Source organism: Mirounga angustirostris, unplaced genomic scaffold (genome assembly GCF_029215605.1).
Source record: "Mirounga angustirostris isolate CCGP_5_RB_7025 unplaced genomic scaffold, mMirAng1.0.hap1 SCAF_3, whole genome shotgun sequence".
In the NCBI taxonomy this organism is placed as follows: Eukaryota; Metazoa; Chordata; class Mammalia; order Carnivora; family Phocidae; genus Mirounga; species Mirounga angustirostris.
The window spans coordinates 46853092-46875380 of NW_026991711.1; the positions used below are offsets into that span (position 1 = coordinate 46853092).

General features: G+C 38.6%; 1 protein-coding gene across 3 annotated transcripts in view; it reads right to left on the minus strand.

The window, feature by feature from the left end:
* The window catches only part of PCDH17 (protocadherin 17), a 98245-nt gene extending 76861 nt beyond the window's left edge, over positions 1-21384 (minus strand). For 2 of the 3 annotated variants that reach the window (XR_010409982.1, XM_045869548.3), the window contains exon 1: positions 16350-21384. Coding sequence is in view for 2 of the 3 variants with exons in the window: in XM_045869548.3 (XP_045725504.1) it covers positions 16350-18923 (2574 nt within the window). In the remaining variant the exon portion in view is untranslated. The remainder of the gene's footprint in view (positions 1-16349) is intronic. The other variant, XM_045869547.3, reaches the window with a different exon arrangement.
* Between the last annotated feature and the right edge of the window lie 905 nt (positions 21385-22289).

The window sequence follows — 22289 nt, forward strand, 5'->3', positions numbered from 1 at the left end:
CCTAACTCTTTCATATTTCAGAATGACATTTTGTTGTACATGTCATGTATTACCCATCCCAGCAGGGAATGGTACAATACCTCAAATTTAAACACCTTAATATTTCTTCAATAAAAAATGTTCATATTAACACTAAGTGGAACAAGTAAAGGTTAAAAATAGTCTTAGATCAGTTCAGGTCCTAGAAGGGACTGTGGATCCGAACAACAAAAGGTTAGCAATAGCCCCCTCTGAGTACTGAATTATAAGCAATTTTATAACTTTTTAAATGCAAATTTCTCTATTTTCAGTCCACAAATATGTAACAAGTTCTTATGATACACCAGGTGCTGCTTTAGGTATGGATTTTCAGCAGAGGTTTTGCAGTAAAAATTCTTCTTAAAATGCAAAATGACTATAAACATGACTATAGTGACTATAAATAAATAAAAACATAATCATTTAATTTTGGGAAAAAAAGAGAGAAACTCAAAGATGCATATACTGCACAAAAAAATCTGAAATTATTTTAATACAAAAACTTGGATTTTTTGCATATAAGAGTTTTATAAGAGTTGTTGTTATTCCCAACAGTAAAATCTCTTCTAGGGAAACTATTGATTTGGTGAAAATCAAATAGGAAAGAGGTAACTGGCCTTGCAGTCAAATGTAGCCAATTCATCCCTGGGGGCTGACTACAAGTTCAATGTTAGAGTAGTTGAAATCCAAAAGGCAATAGACTAGCAGTGCCTGAATCTCAACTACACAGGTCTAGAAGCACAGTCTCAGTGGAGCAGCTTCATCTTTAGAATACCTGTCATGGAGCACAAAAACCAAGGGTCCAAAAATCTCATATATTTATCTTTCCATTGCCCTTAAAAAACTCTTCTTTATAGATTACTTAATTCCATGTTTTTTTTTAATATTATGTGCCCTGCTTATACGTACATTAGGCACATTTTTGTATGAATATAAAACACAAAGTAGATAATTTTTCCCAAAAAGAAGTGAAAAAATGGAAGAATTTTTCCCTTTTCTGATAGCCTGCTTTCTCCTTCCTTCTTTTAAGAACGGAATCAGGTTGTCATATATAGTTTGAAAAAATAGGTTTTTTCCTGTCTCTGAAGGACCATGAGTTTATTCAAGCAGAGTTAGGTAGTTTATAAAAGCTATCCACATAATATAAAAAAAACAAAGTATAAAGCTCTTCCTGTAGCCTAATTTGATTTAAAGTTCCCGATACCCCTTTTCTTAAGAGGACAGAACATCACAATATGAAACAGTGCACCGAGTAGCATAGTACATAAATAGCTCAGGCTGAAAGCATAACAATAAGCTCTCCGTCTATTATTGCAGAACCAATAAGTAAGCATAATGAAAATTATGACACATTATTACATTACTCTGTATTGCCTCTATTCATTTAAAAAAAAGATGAGTGCATTTAAAATAATTTCACATGTCAAATGACAGTAAACCTTCCAATTGAGAGGATATTGAAAGGAATATTTGTAAAGAGCGGATGCATGGTCTTATGTGGCTTATATCAAGATTACAATAGAAGCAGGGAGAGTCTGAGATGTAACTGCTTCATTCCAAACTGGTAGTAACATAGTATCCCAAACAGTTACATCATTCACCTGCGCTATGTGTGTTCTGATATTACGCAGTCAATAAAAAACACATTAAAAAGATTTAGAAAAGACTTCCCTGTCAATCAGCCCTTGGATGGATTCTACTTTTTCAGTTTCCCTGTTGATTTAATATACTAGATGGTATTAGCAGCACTGGCTTGTAAACAAGGAAGATCTGAATCCTATTAATGGAGATACGCTGCCAAAATAATCAGTTTCCTACTTAACAAGTTTCCAAGTATTTGGAAAAGCTGTGAAATGGGATTATAAGGTTAAGCTGTGTACATCTGTCTCATCACTATATAAATATTTCAGAAATTTGATCTCATAGGCGAAGAAACACCTGTCTAATCATGACTCGTTTCCAAGTTACATGAACTTCAGTGAGCGTAGCAATACACAAATGCTGACAGAAATGATGATCAATTTACATAATGTATTTCTTGTGTTAGGTGTATAATTTTATCATATATCACTCTTCTGAGTGAAGACAAGAAATATTTGGGGAAGATTCTGTGGCATCCTATTACGTTGGCAAAAAAGGATTGAGGGAGGTGCAAAAATTTTTAAAATTCAGGATAACCACCTAAAGTACTAAATATTGCTTTTTTTTTCCTTGTGCCATGGTATATAACTTTAGAGTAATTGGATGTTGTAAGTATAAAGTAGTATAATATGGACTCAGAGAATAATTAATGAAAGGCAAGAGTTCGTGCATAAAATAACAGTAAAAAGTTCAGCAGTCCCTCTAGTTAATCGAAACCTTAATGAATTTGAACATCAGTTGCTTTAACCAGATCCAGGATTAAATAACTATGCTGACTCTTTGTCAAATATACACCAGCCCATTAGGCCTGATTTTATGTTTTCAAATTTTGTTCAAAAACGTAATTGGGTTAAAAATGTACCAAATATGGCTCTTATCAAATTAACTTCAAATGTCCAACTTGAAAACATAGATTTTGAAACTGTGGTCCAAAATGGCAGCTAAAGGTCAATGAATCAAATTTCCAATTATATTTCCTGGGAGCAGATGGGTGCAATGAAACCTAATGATTGAATTTTAAATGCTTTCATGCACCTTTTATCTGTTTCCCAACATGTTGATTCTACCTTAATGCTCTAAACAAGATAATGGGTTTATTACAATTAACCAACTGAAATGATATCTCCATTTTCCAATTATTTATATCATATTACCTGGGGATATTGAATCAGAGCTCCTTTCCTCTCCTACCCCTAGTGCCTTTCCATCACCATCCTACATTTACACCAAACAAAACCCAAACTCTAATATCATTAAATAACAGATGTGTCCTGGGAGATCTGACTTCTCTAGTTAAATGATGAGTACTTAAAATGAAGCCCAAGTTCACTGAGGCTTATTAGGAAAATTGTAATGAAAATACTTCAAAGGTATTTGTTGAGTAAGTTTAACTATAAATTTCCTTTCCTTATGTTATAAACTGATACATTAGTCTGTTTCTCTGACCTGCATAAGCTTAATATATAAAGAAGGTTTATCAAGTGGTTAAAAAATTGTATGTTCTAGGGGCACCTGGCTGGCTCAGTTGGTACAGCGTTAAACTCTTGATCTCAGGGTTGTGAGTTCAAGCCCCAAGTTGGGCATAGAGTTTACTTCAAAAAAAAAAAAAAATTAAATGTTCTGTTTTAGGAACAGCAAGTGGAGGATTTTATCTCTACTATATCTCAGTAGAGCACATCCCTGCCCAAAGAATAAAAGGAAGGAATTATGCAATTTATTGCTTTTATATAAAAGAAATCAATATGTTATCTCTTAAAGTCTAGATGAAAGGAAATCCAAAAAGCTTTTTATTTTAACTAATAAACAAAAGTTTCTCATCATTTAAATGCATTTTCATAATGCTAAACATAATATTATTTAATCCAACCCTTCTCAAATTCAATCCACCCCTCTATAGCTCTACTATAGGAATCAAATATAGGCATCTGAGGTCTGAATGTACATATAGTTAAACACAGCTTAAGGTGATAAAAAACAGTATCTGAGTTCTTTAAAAGTATTTACATTAGATGTAAATGTACAATGTTCTTAAAGTATCCCTGTAAAAATATATTTTCTGAATGGGTATCACAGAAAAGAGACCAGATGAAAAGAATAAGAAGAAAACAATCAGAACAAGTCAGCATAAGACATAAATAATAATTCCCTTCCTTTTGTTTCAAACTATGTGTTTTGATGATAATTTTCAAATATCTAAACAGCTTTTTGAAATTTCTAAACAAATAATATATTTTCAGATTTTATGGCTTTATGTGAAGACTAATATAAATGCACAAAACCTGGTATATTTATTGGACATTCACATTTTTTCCAACATTGTTTAGAAGTCATATTTCCAGTAGATTTCTAAGCTATATTTTTTAAAAGAAAGCATGTATGATAGTTCAAGAAAAGCACATTCAGAGAAATGAGTAAAATTCAGACAGATTATGGACGATTACAGGCCTAGTTTCTGATCTTCTGAGAGGGTATCTGCTCCCAGTACTCAGGCTTCTCTTAGTGACAGGAAAGCAAGACCAGCCTGGCATCCTCTGGAGAGAGCAGCACCCATTGTTGCTAGGCCTTCTTTCCCCAAAATGCCAAATATTCCAGAGTAAATTTACAGAGGTGCTCAAATTACAATGTTTGCATAATTGTGGATTTAAATGTCCCCGCTGAGAACTTGCTATTTGTTGGTTTATCTTATATAGTATTCATTTAAAACTTTCGGAAAGTCTTTCTCTTGTTTTTGAATGTTAACTGACAATGAATCCTAAACTTCTTAAATTTGCATTTCTATGCTCCTTTCTATTATTTTTTCTTTCTCTTTGTATCCCAACTATATGGCAAGTGGAGAGAATTAAATTTTTAATACGGTTTGAAAGCTCATTCTACTTGAAAACTTTACTCTATCAAACCTCCTTATTGTTTGATATGGATTTTGCAGTTAAAGTTTAAAATTTAGATAAATAGTAATTAAGTCCTAGAATAGCTTAAAAGTAGTGAGTTATTTCAATTAAGAGCTTTTTAATTTTTTATTTATTAAGTGAATTTATGATTATGGATTGAATACTCTGTAGGTTGTAGATGTGTTTTAAATAACAATACTGAAATGGGCAACATACTGTTTATATAAATGCTTAGCTTATGTTTCCTCAATATGTGCTTAAAAATTTCATACCACCTACGTGAAATAGATTCTGAAATTTTGAGAAAAATTTTGTAGGTTGGATTATTATTATAATGCACATTGATTATTGCCCACGGCGATATTCTTTTCCCATTATCAGATGGCAAATGGTTGGTACCAAAGTGATTAAATCATAAAATTATATATTAACAAATACAAATAAATATAATCCTAAAATTACTATTTATGGTTTATCTATAATTTCATTTCATTAAAAAAGTCCCATAGATAAAATAATCACATTATTTTCTTAATAATTTACTAGAGCTGTATGATTCTTTTTTTTTTTTTTTAAAGATTTTTTATTTATTTATCTGAGAGAGAGAATGGGAGACAGAGAGCATGAGAGGGGGAGGGTCAGAGGGAGAAGCAGACTCCCTGCCGAGCAGGGAGCCCGATGCGGGACTCGATCCAGGGACTCGATCCAGGGACTCCAGGATCATGACCTGAGCCGAAGGCAGTTGCTTAACCAACTGAGCCACCCAGGCGCCCCTAGAGCTGTATGATTCTTAAAGCCTTAACAAAGAGACACAACATTTTAATTGTGCAGTTTTAATACTTTATAAAGCATATCAAGGAATAGGACAAAAGACAAAAGATATACTCTTACCAACACTACTTGCTCTTGAGATACAGTATATATATATATATATACACACACATATACATATACATATATATATAAATGTAGACACATTTTTATGTGTGTATGTGTGTGTATATATATAAACAAATTCACTGAAAGTTTGATGTTCATAATCGTGAACTTTGATCATTTTTTCCCATGAACTTTTAATAGTATCAATATAATTGTATAGGAATTTTCATTGTAGTTATTAAGAAGGTAACTATTATAAATAAAAATTATCAAAATATGCCACCTTCAAATAAATTGTTTACCAGGATGTTTATATAAATATCTTAGACTTTGACCTCTGTAATTTCTAGGTTTGGATCTAAACTCCAGCTCATATCTGATCAGTGATCAGAGGATTATAAAGAATCCATATTTTTAAGTCCTTACTATGTATTAGAAACCATGCTAGGTTCTCCCAACTACAGAGACAAGCAAGATGTTATATGGCCCCTGTCCTCCAATATTCAGCTATTTAAGCTGCTTTGTGACAAATTAGCTTTGCTAATAGTTATAACATTGATCCAGAGTTTTAAAACTGTTGAGATTTAATAATATTCATTATTTTGTGTGTAGAACAATTAGATCTTTACAGAAACAAAGTATACATACCACAACCAAAGAAGGAATGAATGGAAATAGGTAGGGTGTTAAATCTCTTGTTAGTCATCCCAGTATCAATATCTTTATTATGGCTCTTTAAAATTCCTATGCATTATGTAGCTTTAGGATGAAGCATAGAAGAAAAAATACTTGCATTGACTTCTGCTGATTAAATATTATTTTATAGTTCAAAAGACTGCACTTTCCTTTTTACCTCCCAGTCTGTCCTGCTTTTTCCAACACTGCCAAATGGTCCTACTACCATGTACTTCAAACTTAATCAGGCAACAGAGGAGCGTGATGGAAAATATTATCTACCCCTTTGCTAAAGCATTACATGTCAACTTTTCGCCTAAGGCAAAATTTAATGGCTGACTTGTGGATCTTTATTTCTAGAGATTTACTATGGAAACACTGACATAACCTTTAACCAGAGCAAACAGAGCCACTCTAATAAGCAGGAACACCAAACCTAAAAATGAACGAGGAACAGAAAGATCCTGGCAGGAATTAATCTGCCATTTTCACACATCTGCCCGAGGGAGGTATTGTAATTGCAAAAATTTACTCTAAGACTGCTGAGACTCATAGTAATTATGTTTCTTTTTTTTTTAATAGAAATAGCCACAGGTGGTAACAAATTGGGTTTTGAGATGGGGAACTGGGCATGCATTCTAACCCAAATTACTATGTAATTGTCTTGATTATAAAAAAAAAAAATCATAGAAAGTCTTATGCTCAAAACCAGAAAAAAGAAATTCTCCTTAAATGTATTCCTTGTCTTTTAATCCTTTTAGTTTCTCTCCACTTAGGCATATAGCTTTGTTTGTTGATATTGGCACATCTGATATCAGGGCCACACCGTAGAATAGGCTTTTGCCAATAACCCTTAGAAATTCCTCTGAGTGGGATTTGTGTAATAGGATAGTTCACGTATTTCCTGCCTTATTACCATCTAGAGATAAATAGTAGCTTTCCTAGAAGGTCAGGATCTGGAAATGTAGCTAATAATTACTATTATCCGTGCATCTGCCAATGCTAAAAGTGCAAGGTTATAGACTTTTTATTTCAATCTGTTGTATTAAAATGTTTGTTATTTTTCACACACACACACATAATTTCAATAACCTATCTTACTCTACACTTAGATTCATGCATTAGCACCAACATACTATTGTTTTTTAAAACTGCAAACATATTCCAGACATACCATGCCAAGTAAGATTCAATTATCAAGTGTACCTCCAAACTTTCTTAATCAAACAAGATTAAAATAAGAGATTAGGTAATGACTTAAAACAAAACAAAATACATTAATGTAACAGAAGGTCACATAAAGCTTAAAATAATAATAAAAATAAAGCAATCAAGTGCCTTGCCTTGAAATTATATGAAGATAAGTTTGTATGTAATCTTTAATTCCATCTTAATGATAATGATAATAAAAATAAATGATTGATTTCTCTTTTATTTTTCATGACTTATAACTCCCCTTATTCACATTCTTAATGCAATAAGTTGATTTGGGATAAATGTTTTTAAAATACATGCAAAATTGCAAAAGCAAAATAGAAAGCAAGACTTTTGTGTCCCAAGAAGACACCACAATAGAATTCACCAATATTTAGACAATATTCTATTTTTGGTGACAGAACCATGGAAATCAAAGCAAATAATTTTTAAGGATGTTTGGAAAGCTTTTCTAACAAATGTTTATACAAAGATGTATCATTAAGCAATTATCAGGTTTGAGATGGAAAATACCCCTTTTGGAACTAACTCCCTTTTTTTCCCCCAAAAATACTAACTGATAGTATTTTTTCTTAGTAAATTTGCTGAGATTTTAATTATATTATGTCTCAAACATTCTAATTTCTTATTGTCATATCATCCACTGAAATGGAAATATTGGCAATAAAGCACATATTGGCCACTTTACACTCTGGTAAGAAAATGCTTCTCATGGTAATCGTAGGTGAATTTCTTTTATAGATATCAGTTCTGCATATTGGAATTGCTCTGGTGAAATAGCAAAAAAATCTATTGAATATTCAGTCATAAAACAATCTCCGTTTACTCTGATAAATTATGCTATGTGAAAAAGAAAATAAACAGATTTAAGCAAAGGCATTTATATTGGGGCCTGTGAATTGAAAAGATATTTATCTTGAAGGTAAAAGCTATCATTTTAGGTTTCAAAACTGATGCAAGTGGCAAATAAATATTTAGGAATTTATCTAAGACAGTGATAGTATAAAATTGGGTTATAGAAATAAGAAAGATATTTAAGCCACTGTGACCATTTCTGCTTATAATAAAATACCTGTTGCATTTCCACTTTATAAAAGTAAGCTATTGGAATTTAGGAAATATGTGTATATTTCAACTTGAGTTTTATTGAATTGGAGGGCATGAAAATTCTAGGTGTAATTGTAATCCAATCACTGTTCAGCAGTGATTATTAATGATTCAGGCAGAAATACTGGTAAAGAGGTATATCAATTGCTGATTTACGCCTAAATTATATTTTTTAAAAGTTATCACCAAAAGAAGCTGAAGAAAATATATCTAAAGAACCATACTTGTTAAAAGAAATTATTTGGTCACATTGTAAGTTAAATCTGTTATTAAAAAAAAAAAAATATATATATATATGCCACCAAAATAGCATTGGAATTTTTCTGAATTATCCACATTATGCATTAATATAATTTACAAACATGTAACTAGTGTCTCTTAAAAACAATATGTATCTACAAAAACAATTATAAAGTTATAGCTTTGAAAACTTGAAATAGAGTTTTAATGCTCTCACTTTCAAATTCTACAAAGGCTGCTTTTAGCTGATAAAGAGAGTAAACAAGAAATTGTCCTTTATATGGTCCCTTTAATGTGTTCCAATAATTAAAAATCAATCAAAAACATTATAAGTTTAAAAAATAATAAATACTGTTCAGAGTGTATTCCAGAGCCAAACAAGCTTACATGATTATACTTATCTGTACCTTGCCCATTTTGCATCCAATATAAATATGGTTCTTGAATATATTATTGAGTAGAAACATAAAGAAAATAACATGTCTTTAAATATTTCAAAATTACTAAAACAAAATGCATTTCTAATACCATTATTTTAATATATTCTATTCCTCTAATCAAACCAAAGTCTATTTATGTAGATTCGTTACATCTAAAGTCTCATTTATCCAACCTGTATTTATCCTTTGATCACAAAGCTTGTTAACTTAAATGGTCTTTTATTGTTATGATTCATTTTCCCATAATTATGCTGTTTAACTGTCTTATTTTTTGAATAAATATATGCAAACGCGCCAATCATATTCAGCACAGTTATGCTAGATGCTCAATGAACTGTAAGAGCCATTTCACTACAATAAAACTGCCTGGAATAGATCCAGGGCAAGGCCTACAAATACCAGTAATCAGAATGTCACTAAGACCAGAACGGATAGAAGTGTGTCACATGTATATCAAGAGATTCTCTCAAACACTGTCTGAAACTGATTTTACAGTCTATCACTGGAAGAACTTTGTGCATACGAGGGAAAGATGCCACCCACACAGCCCACAATTTTGCATCTGTCTTTTTGTCTATTTTTTTTTTTTTCTTTTTTGGCTTTACCTAAAAAATATTGAACTTCTACAGCAGCAAGGAAGCACAAGAAAACTTCTGCTTAGTCACAGCTGGGAATGTTGATGTCATTACAGACTTCTTTATTATAGATAATTTATTTCAGGAGACTAAAGGATAGCAATATATCACTGTCAAAGCTGGTGGTGAAAGCTATGACTAACCATAAAATACTGTGTACCACTGAAGGAAACTCTTGTCAACGTCTCCTCTACTTAAATAGGTTGACAATAGATTAGTGTAGGTCTGATGAACTTTAAAAGTGTTTTGTAGGTGGGTGGCAGAAGTCACAGTATCTTCAAACTGATGGGCAAAATGAACTTTATGCCATTCTCTATCAAATATACAGTCATTGGTTAAAGGAATTCAGTACAGGGGGGAAAAAAAAAACAAAACGACTTCCCTGATGACTTTACTAAAATATGACTTTAAGATACTGCCCTGTGGGATTTATTAAACAGAAGTATCACTGAGGGGAATACATTCTGGAGCAATGACTAATATCATAATTAGCAGGTGCATTTGTAAGAATTTACCCACTATTGAGTGTATTGCAAGGCTTATCAGCATAAGGAAGTTAAGTTTTACTTCCTAACTGGCATGAGTTCAGTTCCAGCGGCCTCATCTTACCCCTGTGGTTGTTTCATCATCAGGATCAAGGTATATATTCTCACAATACCTCCAGCCATCCCACCATCCTCCCGAAAGAATCAGAAACTTGGATGAAAATTTTTTTCTCTTCATCTACATAAACTCCAACCTATTGTCCACTGAAGTCCAGTCATTCTTCAACTTCTTCTCTGCTCTAGAACAACTGGCTCTACTTTAAGGAACTTGAAAATGTGTGAAGTTTGAAAACAGCGCAATCATCAAGTTTTAACACATTTTCAAAGAAAAAATGAAGGTTTGAGGTCATCCTTAAAATGAGGAGAGCTGGGGCGCCTGGCTGACTTAGTCAGTTAAGCATCTGCCTTTGGCTCAGGCCAAGATCCCAGGGTCCTGGGATGGAGTCCCACATCCAGCTCCCTGTTCCGCGGGGAGTCTGCTTCTCCTTCTGCCTGTCATTCCCCCTGCTTGTGCTTGCTCTCTGTCTCTATCTCTTTCTCTCTCTCTCTCTGTGTCAAATAAATCAAATAAATAAAATCTTTAAAAATTTTTCATTAAAAAGAGGAGAGCTGCCTTGGAACTAAAAGGTATAAAATGGGCTAATATTTGTGCTTGAATATTTATATACATTATATGGGAGATATATATACATGGATACACATACTTTAATTTTGCCAAGAAGTTTTATGATTCACATTTTCATAAACATAGGCAGAGCCAAACTTCACTGCAATAAGTGCATATAACCCTTTATTAATCTTAACATTAAATATTTTCTTAATTTATACCTTTTATTTTTATAGATATATTTCTATTGCATTGTATTACATAAGCAGCACTAACAGTAAAAAATGTGAAGCCTGATAGTGGTAGTGAAACATAAGAAAATATAAATATTATATTTGTAAATAGTATTAGATACTTATCTGGAGATTTTTAATTTTTAAAAATTTTAAAATATGTATATTTCTTAATCCTTTAATGAGGTATTTGAGATTATTTTAAGAGTAACCAACTTATTTTAACCTCATATGTAAATCTATATGCACTGTAAAAAAGTGAATAATATATAACTTCAAATTTATTAAGGAAAGTTTCTGGAAATTCTGTTTGTTTTTATTTTTTTAATGTTTTTAATGTGTTTTGAACAATATGGTCACAGGTGATCAATAATGTTTTAGAACCTAGAAATTTTTTTCTTGACTAAAAATGATGTTCAAGCAATTGAGATTGGAATTTTAGGACATACTTTTCTATGATCTGATAGTTTTCACGATCACACACAGCCTTAAATAACATGAAGATGCCAAGAATAAAATTCCAAAATCCTCCAAGTAGACTTGGATATGATAATATTTATTGAAATTATAAATTCACTCATAGAACTTAAGTAAAATTATAAACTCACTCATACGCTCAGAAAAATTTAAAATTATCCTACTCTTACATTTTTAAAAGACTGATGAGTTATCATCTCAGTGGAAGGATGATGAAATATTTTACCTGGCTGGTATTTTGGAAATTTTGTTGAAAACTAAAAACTAATGGATGAAGAGGTTATTACCTATGAGTAGTTATATCAACTAACTGTAAAAACAAGGTTCTCAGGTTTCTAATTCATATAATTAAAAAAATTATACTTTTGTGTTTTCATTTATTGCAAAATAAACAAATGCGCCCAAATTTACATTGGAGCTGAGATTTTCATAGGTGCACACAAAACTAAGAATAAAAGTAACAATATATTAAAAATGATGATAATAATTTGAATTTTGAATTCTTCTCCAAAGAAACTCAAAATACCTTGATGGCTGATTATCTTTTAGGTTTTTTTGTACCTTATTTATACTATTTTTAATATATGGTAAAACCAAAAAAATGTGTTATGATTATATACTCATGTTAACTTAAAGTAGGAATTAATCCTTCCAACTTTTAAAAATTAAAAAAAAAAAAAAGGCAAGTGGAGAAGACACTCTTGGAGGCCTGCTATAGGAAAGAGACATCCCCTTCCTATTTAGCCCATCATTCCTCTTATAAGTAGAGATGTATATAATGTTTATGGAAATGAGTGCATGTAACTAATCAAACTGTGCTATCTTAGAACAACAGTGCAGAAAATTAACCTCAAAATCATATATGAAGAAATTATTCACACATTTTATGTTTGTTATTGAAATCACTAACATACTAGAATATGAACTTTTAAAGATCACCATCTTGGGAGCTCATCAGTCCCTATAGTCAAGAATCTCTTGTGTTAGAGAAGTGGGACTAAAGGCAGACAACGGATAATGTTGCTAGTAAAGATATACTTTTTCTTTCACATTTTAATTCCAAAATACTGAGTTTATTGTCTATGGTACACTACTTTAGTCCTCTATGCTGCAATCTCATTTTTATATATTTGGATTGACTGTATTTACCATGTGTTTAATTCCTTTTTATTGAAAAGGCCATGCACATATATCAAAAGGATTTTCTCTTCCTAGCATAAAAAGTCTAAAGTCAATCCTAATGTGAATCTTTTAAAATTGAACTATAAAACACCACATGAGAATGTATTCTTTTGTAAAATTTATTTTAGTAGATCTTATTCTGCTGGCTCTATATATTTTCTTCTATGAGTTCATATTGAAATGACTTGCAGTAGTGCTACAAAAAAATCTGAAAACACAGATGTTCAAATAAAACTGGAAATTCTCCCAACAGTGAAGAAGTCCCCAGCCTCTTCTCAGCCAGGCCTTCGTTGAAAACACCTGTTGAGAAGTTACCCTGAGACTGAACAAATAATTCTTGATAAGCCTCAATATGCAGTAACTCGTGACAATTAGTAATGATCTCTACTTGATTTTAGATTCTCATATTAACATACAAAATAATTCACATGAAAATTACTATGAAAAGTGCTTTTATAAATTTGTATAACAATTTGTTTGCCTTACCTACCACAAAATCTGTGCTCCTATTTTTCAAAATCAGTGTTATAGCTTTAAAATGAATAAAATATTTCATTAACACAATGTTATATTATGACTCACATTACTGAGGATATTTTAATCACTAGTCTATTATTTAAACATTTTACTTCATCTGAGAAACTTGAAAAAACCCTGAATAAAATCTCTTCTCACAAACCACTGTTTCTACATAGTGGTTACATGTGTAACCAGCTTACAGGATTGTTCTGCATTCACTTTCAATAAAAATGCTCTTTGCCCAAGAACCTACAGATCTTAACCTTAAAATTTAGACCCCCGTGACTCACACAATATCATTTGATACTTTAAAAAATCTTAATTTAAGCTGCAATATGAGTCTTCTACATCCTGAAATTCTTAAATTTCATACCAGTGTAACTCAGAACAATTACGAAATACGTTTCATTCCATCCATAGAAATACACTGTGCACCTTCTAAACAACACAAACGTACTGGAAAATAAAGCTAAAGCAAGTGCACTCCGTGGATTAAAATACTACTTTCAGAAATACACGTGAGATTAGTAGCATGTTTCCTCAGCAGACTGTGTTAAATATACACACTGATAAATGCACCTTGAAACAAGGTTATGGATACCTGAGCACTTGAATTTAAGCATGTCACTTCAGCACAAAGTGTTTGCAGCGTTCTAGTTTAAAGAAAAAGAAGAAAGGAGGGTCACTATAGTTAATTTACTCTGTTCTCAACAGTAGGTACTGAGAAAAACCTGGTATATTTAAGAGGAAAGTAAGATATTAGGAATTTACAAAGCATTCTTTATAAGACTGCAAAAACTCAGGGAAAAAAAAGAGTAAGAGAGTGCCTGTTTTAACAGTTTATATCGAGGATATTTCTAGGGCAAGAGCAATCTGCAACATTGAGTCACCTTGGAAAAAATTTCAAGAACTTAAAACTGAAACTTTTTTTGTGTTTTTATGGCATGGATTTAGGTTCTAGAAGAAAGGGAATGACAAGGAAGTTTGTCTTTTGTTTTCTTTTTAAATTATCTCTTTCCCTGCATGTGTGAGATTTGCTTTGGTTTAAGTTTTACTACTGAGAGGAATCATCATCATCATCACCATCACCATCATCACCACTATCCATTCCTCAAGCAATGAACAGCTTAAAGAACAGCATGGTGCAAATACAATATAGGCACCCCTGTCCCTCGAAACCTTCTGGATACTTCCATCCAAATTTGTTCCTCACTAATCTGACCAAGGAATCAGGCTTGCTGATATTCTACTGCACCAACTTCATTGTTACTGGAACCTAAATAAGAATTCAACTAACAGCACTCGAAATGGAAGATTAAACATTAACTCTCTGTGATATCTTTGTAGTTGTCAATGGTAAAAATAGAAGAAAGGTATTTAACATATGTGTATATATAAAATGACTACAAAAGATCTATAAATACAGATTTTAACATATCTCCCTAAAGAGATTATCATAAATACCAGTTTTACACAGTCACAGAAAGACTTTCATAGAAACCACAATATTTTTTAAGGGAGATATTACTTGTTCAGTCTTTTATAGACATCAAAAAATCATGATTACTGGTATACAGTAGACACCATAAAAAGTGGGATTTAATACTACAATCGATACTTTAGTATTCAGTAGCACCAATTACAAGAGTCTGTTTTACAAGGACATTACAATATTAAAAGAAAACATGTTTTGCTAACTTTTAACATTTGTTATACTTCTGTTAGAAAGGATAAGGTTATGAAGTTTTACTATTCATTTTAATAATAAAAACATTACTGAGCCAAGTGTCATTAAAAGGTATTTGCTTTTCAAAGCATAAAATTATGAACAAATTAACTTCATTTGCCCCAAACTAATCTTCCTCCCAAAGTGTCACTTTTAGTTAATCTCAATTTTGAATTTCAAGTAGTGCTCATCCAGAGTAATTTGTAGCAACATGCATTTATAATAAGCAAGAATTAAGTTTTTCTGTGACACAACTTAATAGTGGATAAAAGAAGCTAGGCAGTGACTAGACAAAGTACAGTCACCTGCTATTGTTAGCATCTACGTCCATGATGGGTCAGTCATTTAGGTTTTTTTTTTTTTTTAATATATCAGTAACTTTGGATTATACTATCTAAAATATATTAAATATCACTTAGACATACTGAAAATATATAGTATGAAAACTAAATACATCCTGAAACTCCTTTGGTGCATCAAGTGCCTTTAATGCCAAATATGCCTCCTGTTTTCAGCCATATAAATTGAGTCTGTGACTCTCTGGTGCACTCTATTCCTTCCTCAATGACTCCAAGAAACAGATCAGGACAAAATAAATATAAACTTTTCATAGACAGTTAACGGTCATTATCCAAAGCCTACATTTACTCAAACTTTTGAAAGAGCTTCAGAGCATAATTCACATATTAAAAGTTTAAACTACACTGAGACATCATGATGCAGTTTCTACTGTAACAAGTAAATCAGATTCATATTCTTTAAAACGCTTTTTAAAATATAAATCTGACTTTTTTGGTGAGGAGTGAAAACTTAGCTCAGATTCAGGCTCTGGAATTCTCTGACTAGTTGCTGTTTTGTACCTGAAAAAGTTAACTTCTGAGTATTTGAGTATACATTTCTTTCATTTTTGGTATCAGATTTTTTTAAGCAGAATTAAAAAGCAATTTAACTAAAACATTTTTTTCTCCCTACTCTGGGAATCCTTTGTTATGGAGAGAAATGTAGACCCACGAATAAAAATAAAGTAAAATAAACTCTAAATACTGAACACTGCTAACATTTTTAAGCCCACAAAAATAAACTTTAAAATACAACAGAAGTAAGACTTCCACATCTTTTTAGACTTTAGACTATCTACATGGGAGGGGTTATGTATGGAATATGTCCTACAGGTAGTGGCAAGAGTGTGAACCATTTTCACTTAAAAAATTTTCCTCTCTCACTGCTGCTGGCCGTGTGGCTTTGTCCTGTTCCAAAGGTTTCAGGACAGCTCCCCAAACCAGCAATAAAGTAAAGTCCCAGTTAGGCTAAAAGTCTCTTACCTGAATTATGGACATCCGAGTGGCAGGGGTCTCGCTTGCATTAGTCCCTTGTCCCGTGAAGCTGGTGTGGCAGCCCGCGTGCCCCTGGGGAACAGTCAGGTTGTTGGAGGCCGGTTTGAGATACATCACCTCCGACCGGGGCGAGCTGAGGGGCAGCCGGGTCTGGTAGTCGAAGTACATCGGGGAGGTGGCCAGGGAGGGGCTGCTCACCACGTTCATGACGTTCATGGCGTTCCTCTCCTCCACCTCGCTCTGCACCAGCATAATGTCATTTTTGTTGATTTTTTTCTTCTTGCCCTTGCCCCCGCCCAGCTGCGGGTGGCTGTACTCGGCGATGCGGCAGTTGTAGGTGCGAATCTCCTTGTTCTCGCGCTTGCACTTGACGGCAATGGTGATCATGGCCGCTAGGAGAATGATGGAGATAGTGCTCAGAGTCACGATGAGCGGTAGCGACATGTCCCAGTGGTGCTGCTCGCCGTTTACCCGGGGAACCCCTTCGGGCAAGGAGCCGCTCACCGAGCGGATGATGAGCTTGGCCACCGCGGACAGGGTGGGCTTCCCGTGGTCAGTCACCTTCACCACCAGCTCCACCACCGGCGTCACGTCCTCCCAGAAGGGGTGCAGCGTGCGGATCTCGCCGCTGGAGGGATCGATTTCAAACAGGTGGTCGTCGTTTCCGTCTACGATCTCGTAGGTGAGGCGCCCACTCTCGCCGAAGTCACTGTCAAGGGCGCGTACGGTGCTCACCAGGTAGCCCAGGCCGGCGTTGCGCGGCACCTGCAGCTCAGCGGTGTCGTTCTGCAGCGTGGGCAGCACGATCACCGGCGCGTTGTCATTCACGTCTAGCACCGTAACCCTCACAGTTGCGTTGCTCTCCAAGTGCGCGGGCGCCCCCGAGTCCTTAGCAAGCACCTTGAACTCAAAAGCCTTGGTCTGCTCGTAGTTAAAGGAGCGCAGGGCGTAGATGGCCCCGTTGGTGGGGTTCACAGACACATAGGTGTAGATGGACACGTCGCCGATGTGCGAAGGCAGGATGGAGTAGGACACTGTGCCGTTCTGGCCCAGGTCGGGGTCCTGGGCGAGCACTGAGCCCAGGTACTCTCCTGGGATGTTGTTTTCGTGCACCTGCAGCACATAGAGTCCCTTGGTGAAACGAGGGGGGTTGTCGTTCTCGTCCAGAATCTTGACAGCGAACGACTTGGTGGAGTTGAGAGGAGGCGAGCCCCCGTCCCGCGCCACGATTGTCACGTTGTACTCGTCCTGTGTCTCGCGGTCCAGAGGGCGGTCCGTCACCACCGTGTAGAAGTTGTCGTAGTTCTCCTCAAGCTTGAAGGGCACAGAACCTCCGGGCCCTCCCAGGCCGCCGCCGCCGCCCGTCCCCCCTCCGCCGAGTACCCGGCACTGCAGCTGCCCGTTCTTGCCCGAGTCCCGGTCAGTGACCCGCACTAGAGCTATGACGGTGCCGGGCGGGGCGGCCTCGCTCAGCGCCCCCTGGCGCACGGAGACGAAACCGATGGACGGCGCGTTGTCGTTGCGGTCGATGAGCTTGACAGTGACCTTGCAGTGGGCCGGGATGGGGTTGGGCCCCAAGTCTCGGGCCTGTACGTCGATCTCCAGCATCCCATTCTCCTCATAGTCCAGGTTGCCCTTGACACGGATCAGGCCGGTCTTAGGGTCGATGGAGAAGAGCTCTCTTACGCGGTCAGGCACATAGCTGCTGAAGGAGTAGAGTACTTCACCATTGGGACCCTCGTCGGCGTCGGTGGCATTCAGATCAATGACCACGGTGCCCAGTGGGGCATTCTCTGGCAGCTCCACCAAGTAGGAGGGCGCCTCGAAGACCGGGCTGTTGTCGTTAGAGTCTATCACCTTCACGTTGATTTGCACAGTGGCCGACCGCGGCGGCTCGCCGCCGTCCAGGGCGGTCAGCACAAGCGTGTGGTGGTTCTGTTGCTCGCGGTCCAGCGCCTTCTGGATAACCAGCTCTGGGAATTTGGTGCCGTCGCCGCGGGACTTGACGTCCAGCGCGAAGAGCCCATGGTCGTCGCGCGTGAGCAGATAGGTGCGGAGCCCGTTCTCGCCGGCGTCCGGGTCATGTGCGCTGGTGAGAGGGAAGCGGGTGCCCGGCGCCGCGTTCTCCGAGATGTCCATCTCAATCTGGTCCGAGGGGAAGGAGGGGGCGTTGTCGTTGATGTCCTGGATCTCCACCTTGATCATGCAGATTTCCTTGTCGTTGGCGAACACCTCGAGGGACAGCTGGCACTTGGCGTTGTGGCGGCACAGGGACTCACGGTCGATGCGCTGCTTGGTGTAGAGGAGCCCGCTGTCCGCGTCCACGTCCAGCAGGTGCGGTGCTGAGTTCTCCAGCACCCGGTAGCTACCCGACTTGCTTCGCCCGCCGCCGACACCGCCACCGCGCTCTGCGGGCGGAAGCCCCGGCTGCAGTCGGGCATCCTTGCCGATGTTGCCGATCACGGTGCCGGCCCCTTGCTCCTCCGGCACCGAGTAGTTGAGGTTTTTGAGCGTCAGGGCAGGGGCCCATAGGAGGAAACAGCAACAGATGGAAAGGTACATCCCAGACCGGTGGGGTGGGGGCAGGAGCGGCCGGACTGGAGGGGCGAGCGAGTGGGTGCGCGCCAGCCTGGGGCTCGGGCGCAGCGTGCGCGCACGACACGAGCCACAAGTCTGTGGGTCCTTCCTTCCCTCTGCTCCTGGGCTGCGGCACCCGGCGGTCTCCTTATTCCGCTCAAGTTCCCCGAACCTGTTGATCTACAGCATCCGCACTGGGCGAGAAGCGGCGGCGCAGCGAAGCTGCAGGGGCACGGAGCAAGGCGGCGGCTCCCTGCGGCTGGGGGCGAGCCCGGGGCTTTGTCTCTTCCGCCGGGACTTGGGGCGACTCAAAGTTGAGCGATGAGGCCAGCGATGAGATGGAAATCGCGTCTAGAAGGGATGGTAAAGAATCCGTGGATTTTCCTGGCTCCGCTAGGGCGCTGCAAATCCACTCCCGCGGTAGCCGCCGGAATACTCTTCACATCGGGTGGGGGAGGGAGCGGGGAGGTGTGTCTTCAGGCAGATGCGAAAGTGAAATCCTTACTTGTCTCTCGTCTCCTGCGATGAAATTGATGGGGATGAGGAGCAACGGAGAGGGAGTCAGATATATTTTGAAGCTTCGCTGGAGCCCTGTGAAATGTCTGCTGGCTTCGCGGGCTGTTCGGTTTTCAGGCAGTGTTTTGCTGCATTTAGAGATCTAATCTTGCACTGCTGGCTGAGGCAGAGGCGGCGGCGGACTGCATCTCCCAGCCAAGCGTATTTTTTCTCTCTCTCCTTCCCGAGCAGCCAAAGGGAGGGGAGGAAATGCAGCGCAAAGAACTAGTGTCCCGATTTGTAGTTTCCTCCCTCCACCAGGCTCCTCCCTCTCTTCCTCGGAAAAGGCTCTCCCCCGAAGTCAGGAAAGCCACAGCCAGATCAGCGTTTGCGGTATGAGTCTACTGGGAGGGGGGGGATATATAGCTGTATCTCCGCCTCTGCTCGTAGAACACACACTCGGTGATTTCTCTATGCCAAGCCAGTAGCCGCCGCTACCATCCCATCCTCTCCGCGAGAGCAAGGACTTCTCTCGATGCAGTTTAATTCCAGTTTGCTTTTCTTCCCAGGCGAAAGGAAATCAACAGGCAACTCATGGTTGGATGTGCAGATTTGAAGGGGGCAGGGGAGGCGGAATAAAAAGGAAGGGGGAGCCACCCTCCCGGTCCTCGCACACACACTCTCCCTGTCTCTCGCTAGAAGGGAAACAGTCTCTGCATTCACAGGGCTGGGCTGTCAAGTGCCTCTCTTTTCTTTCTATTCAGCATCTCCTTCCAGTGGCCCTGCCTCCCAGTCCTCTTCATCTAGAAAGGAAAACCTTGGCGAGGAATAAAAGTGGTGAATATTTGAAGCGAATAAAGTGCGGGGTTTTCTCTCCCGTCAATTTTTTTTTTTTTTTTTTTTTTTAATAGTAGGAGTGGGCTGGATGAAAGAAACACATCAAGGTTTGGCGTGATGCATTCTGCAGTCTCGCTCTCAAACAGTCTCTCTGCGCGACTCGCGGAGGGCAGGGGGTGAGGGGCTGCGGCCGCGGGGGTCCAGCCAGGGACGCCCACCCCCGAGAGCTACCTCCGAGGGGATGTTAGGCACAGGTCTGTCTACACGTTATTTCGGGTTCTTGAGGCGCCTCGACATACGGGAATGACACATCCAGAAATGCAGGTGTTCCGATCTGCCCGATGAGTCAGAAGCAGTGGAACGAATCGTATTCACTCTCGCCTCATGGTCCTCCCTTCACAGACATTAGTTGCGGCTTCTTCCTAACGCTTTCTCTGACTCACTCTATAGAAAGAGAAGCCAGATTCATGTTTTGGAGGAAAAGAAAAAGCGAGAGAAAAGGGAGGGAGGGAGGGAAGGAGGAAGGTTTAGCTGAATCCAGCAGCACTTTTACTCTACCTCTTTCTGCCGGGGTCCGAGGGTCTGGAAAACAAGGCGTCTGTTTTGCTAGGTGTATTTATTTATTTATTTACTTATTTTTTTAAAAAAAACCTTTCCTTTTGGTTAGACGTGAGGAACCCCCAAATCTTTCAGAGTCCTGGAAAAAAAAAGAGAAAAAATCAGGATTCCAGTGACTGTTCACAGCTTAGCCCCGCATCATAGTTCATGATTTTCCTCTCAATGCTCTCTATTCACAAAGTCCAGCACCGGTGTGCATAGTTAATTGTGCAGTCCGTTGTGGAGGGCTTTTTTTTTTTTTTTTTTTTTTCCTCCTTTTCTGTCACGGGTGGTCTCTTTTAATCTGGTGCCTGTCAGGATCAGCGCATAGCCTGCGAAAGACGTGCGGATTTCAAAGCAAATAAATCCATCTCCGCAAGCAAAGCATCGGAGGAAATGAAAGGTGAAAATTCAACAGTTGGAGTAGCGTCTCCCCAGCCGCCCTCCGCCGCTGCCGCATCCGCCGGGCTCGCAGTCCCAGCTCTCTCCCCAGCGCCTCTTGCTGACTGACTCTATTCACCTCACGCCGCCGCTTAAACATTGATACTGATTCCCTGCCAGCCAATCCGCGTGAGGAACAAGGCCCTGCCTCCTCGGCCCACGCCCAATAGAAGGCGGAAAAGAGACTGGCGGGGGCGGAGCCAGGAGCCCCAGCTCCTCAGAGTCATTGATTAGATCAGTTAGATGGGAGACCAGCTGGGCTACTCGAGCCCCGCGCTCCGCCTTGGCAGCGGCGCCCAGGGCCTCGTTGCCGGGTCTCCCGAGTCTTTAACTACTGCGAGAAGCTCCTCCACGGTCTTCCTCCAGAAAAAGGAGAATTAAAAGAAAAAAAAAAAAAAGTTTGACAGCGATTTAATCTTTTTTTTTTTCCATGTACACAGGAACCGGAATTGCAGCGTGCTTGCAGAATAAAGTAGCTGCGGTCTTCCCGATGGGTTTCTGTACACACACACACACACACACACACACACACACCCACACACACCGGCACCAAACATACACCTATGCCAAGAGAGGGGCAGATCTTCTGGCTGCCTGTGAATCCGTCTGAATGTGGTGCAGAGGGATGTGCGTGTGTGTGTGTGTGAACCCGCGTGCGTGGTGTGTGTGTGTGTGTGTGTTTCTGGGGGGTGTAATGTGTATTTCAGCGAGTGTGTGTGAATGCGAGGGCGCTCGCACGCCCGCTTCTGCCGGAGCTGGTGCAAACACACCCGGAGCAATAGCAACCAATATGTAACTTTCTTTATCCTCGGAGAAAAATCAGCTGTCCCCAGGCACCCATGCAAGGAAAGTCACTTGATTATGAAAGTGTTTCAGAAGAAAAGCAGAAGCCCAGTGAAAGAGAGGCCGTGTCTTCCCAGAGGAAAAACTCCTCTCCTTTAAGGAGAAAAGCTCACTGTCAATTCAATCTTTGTAGTTTGT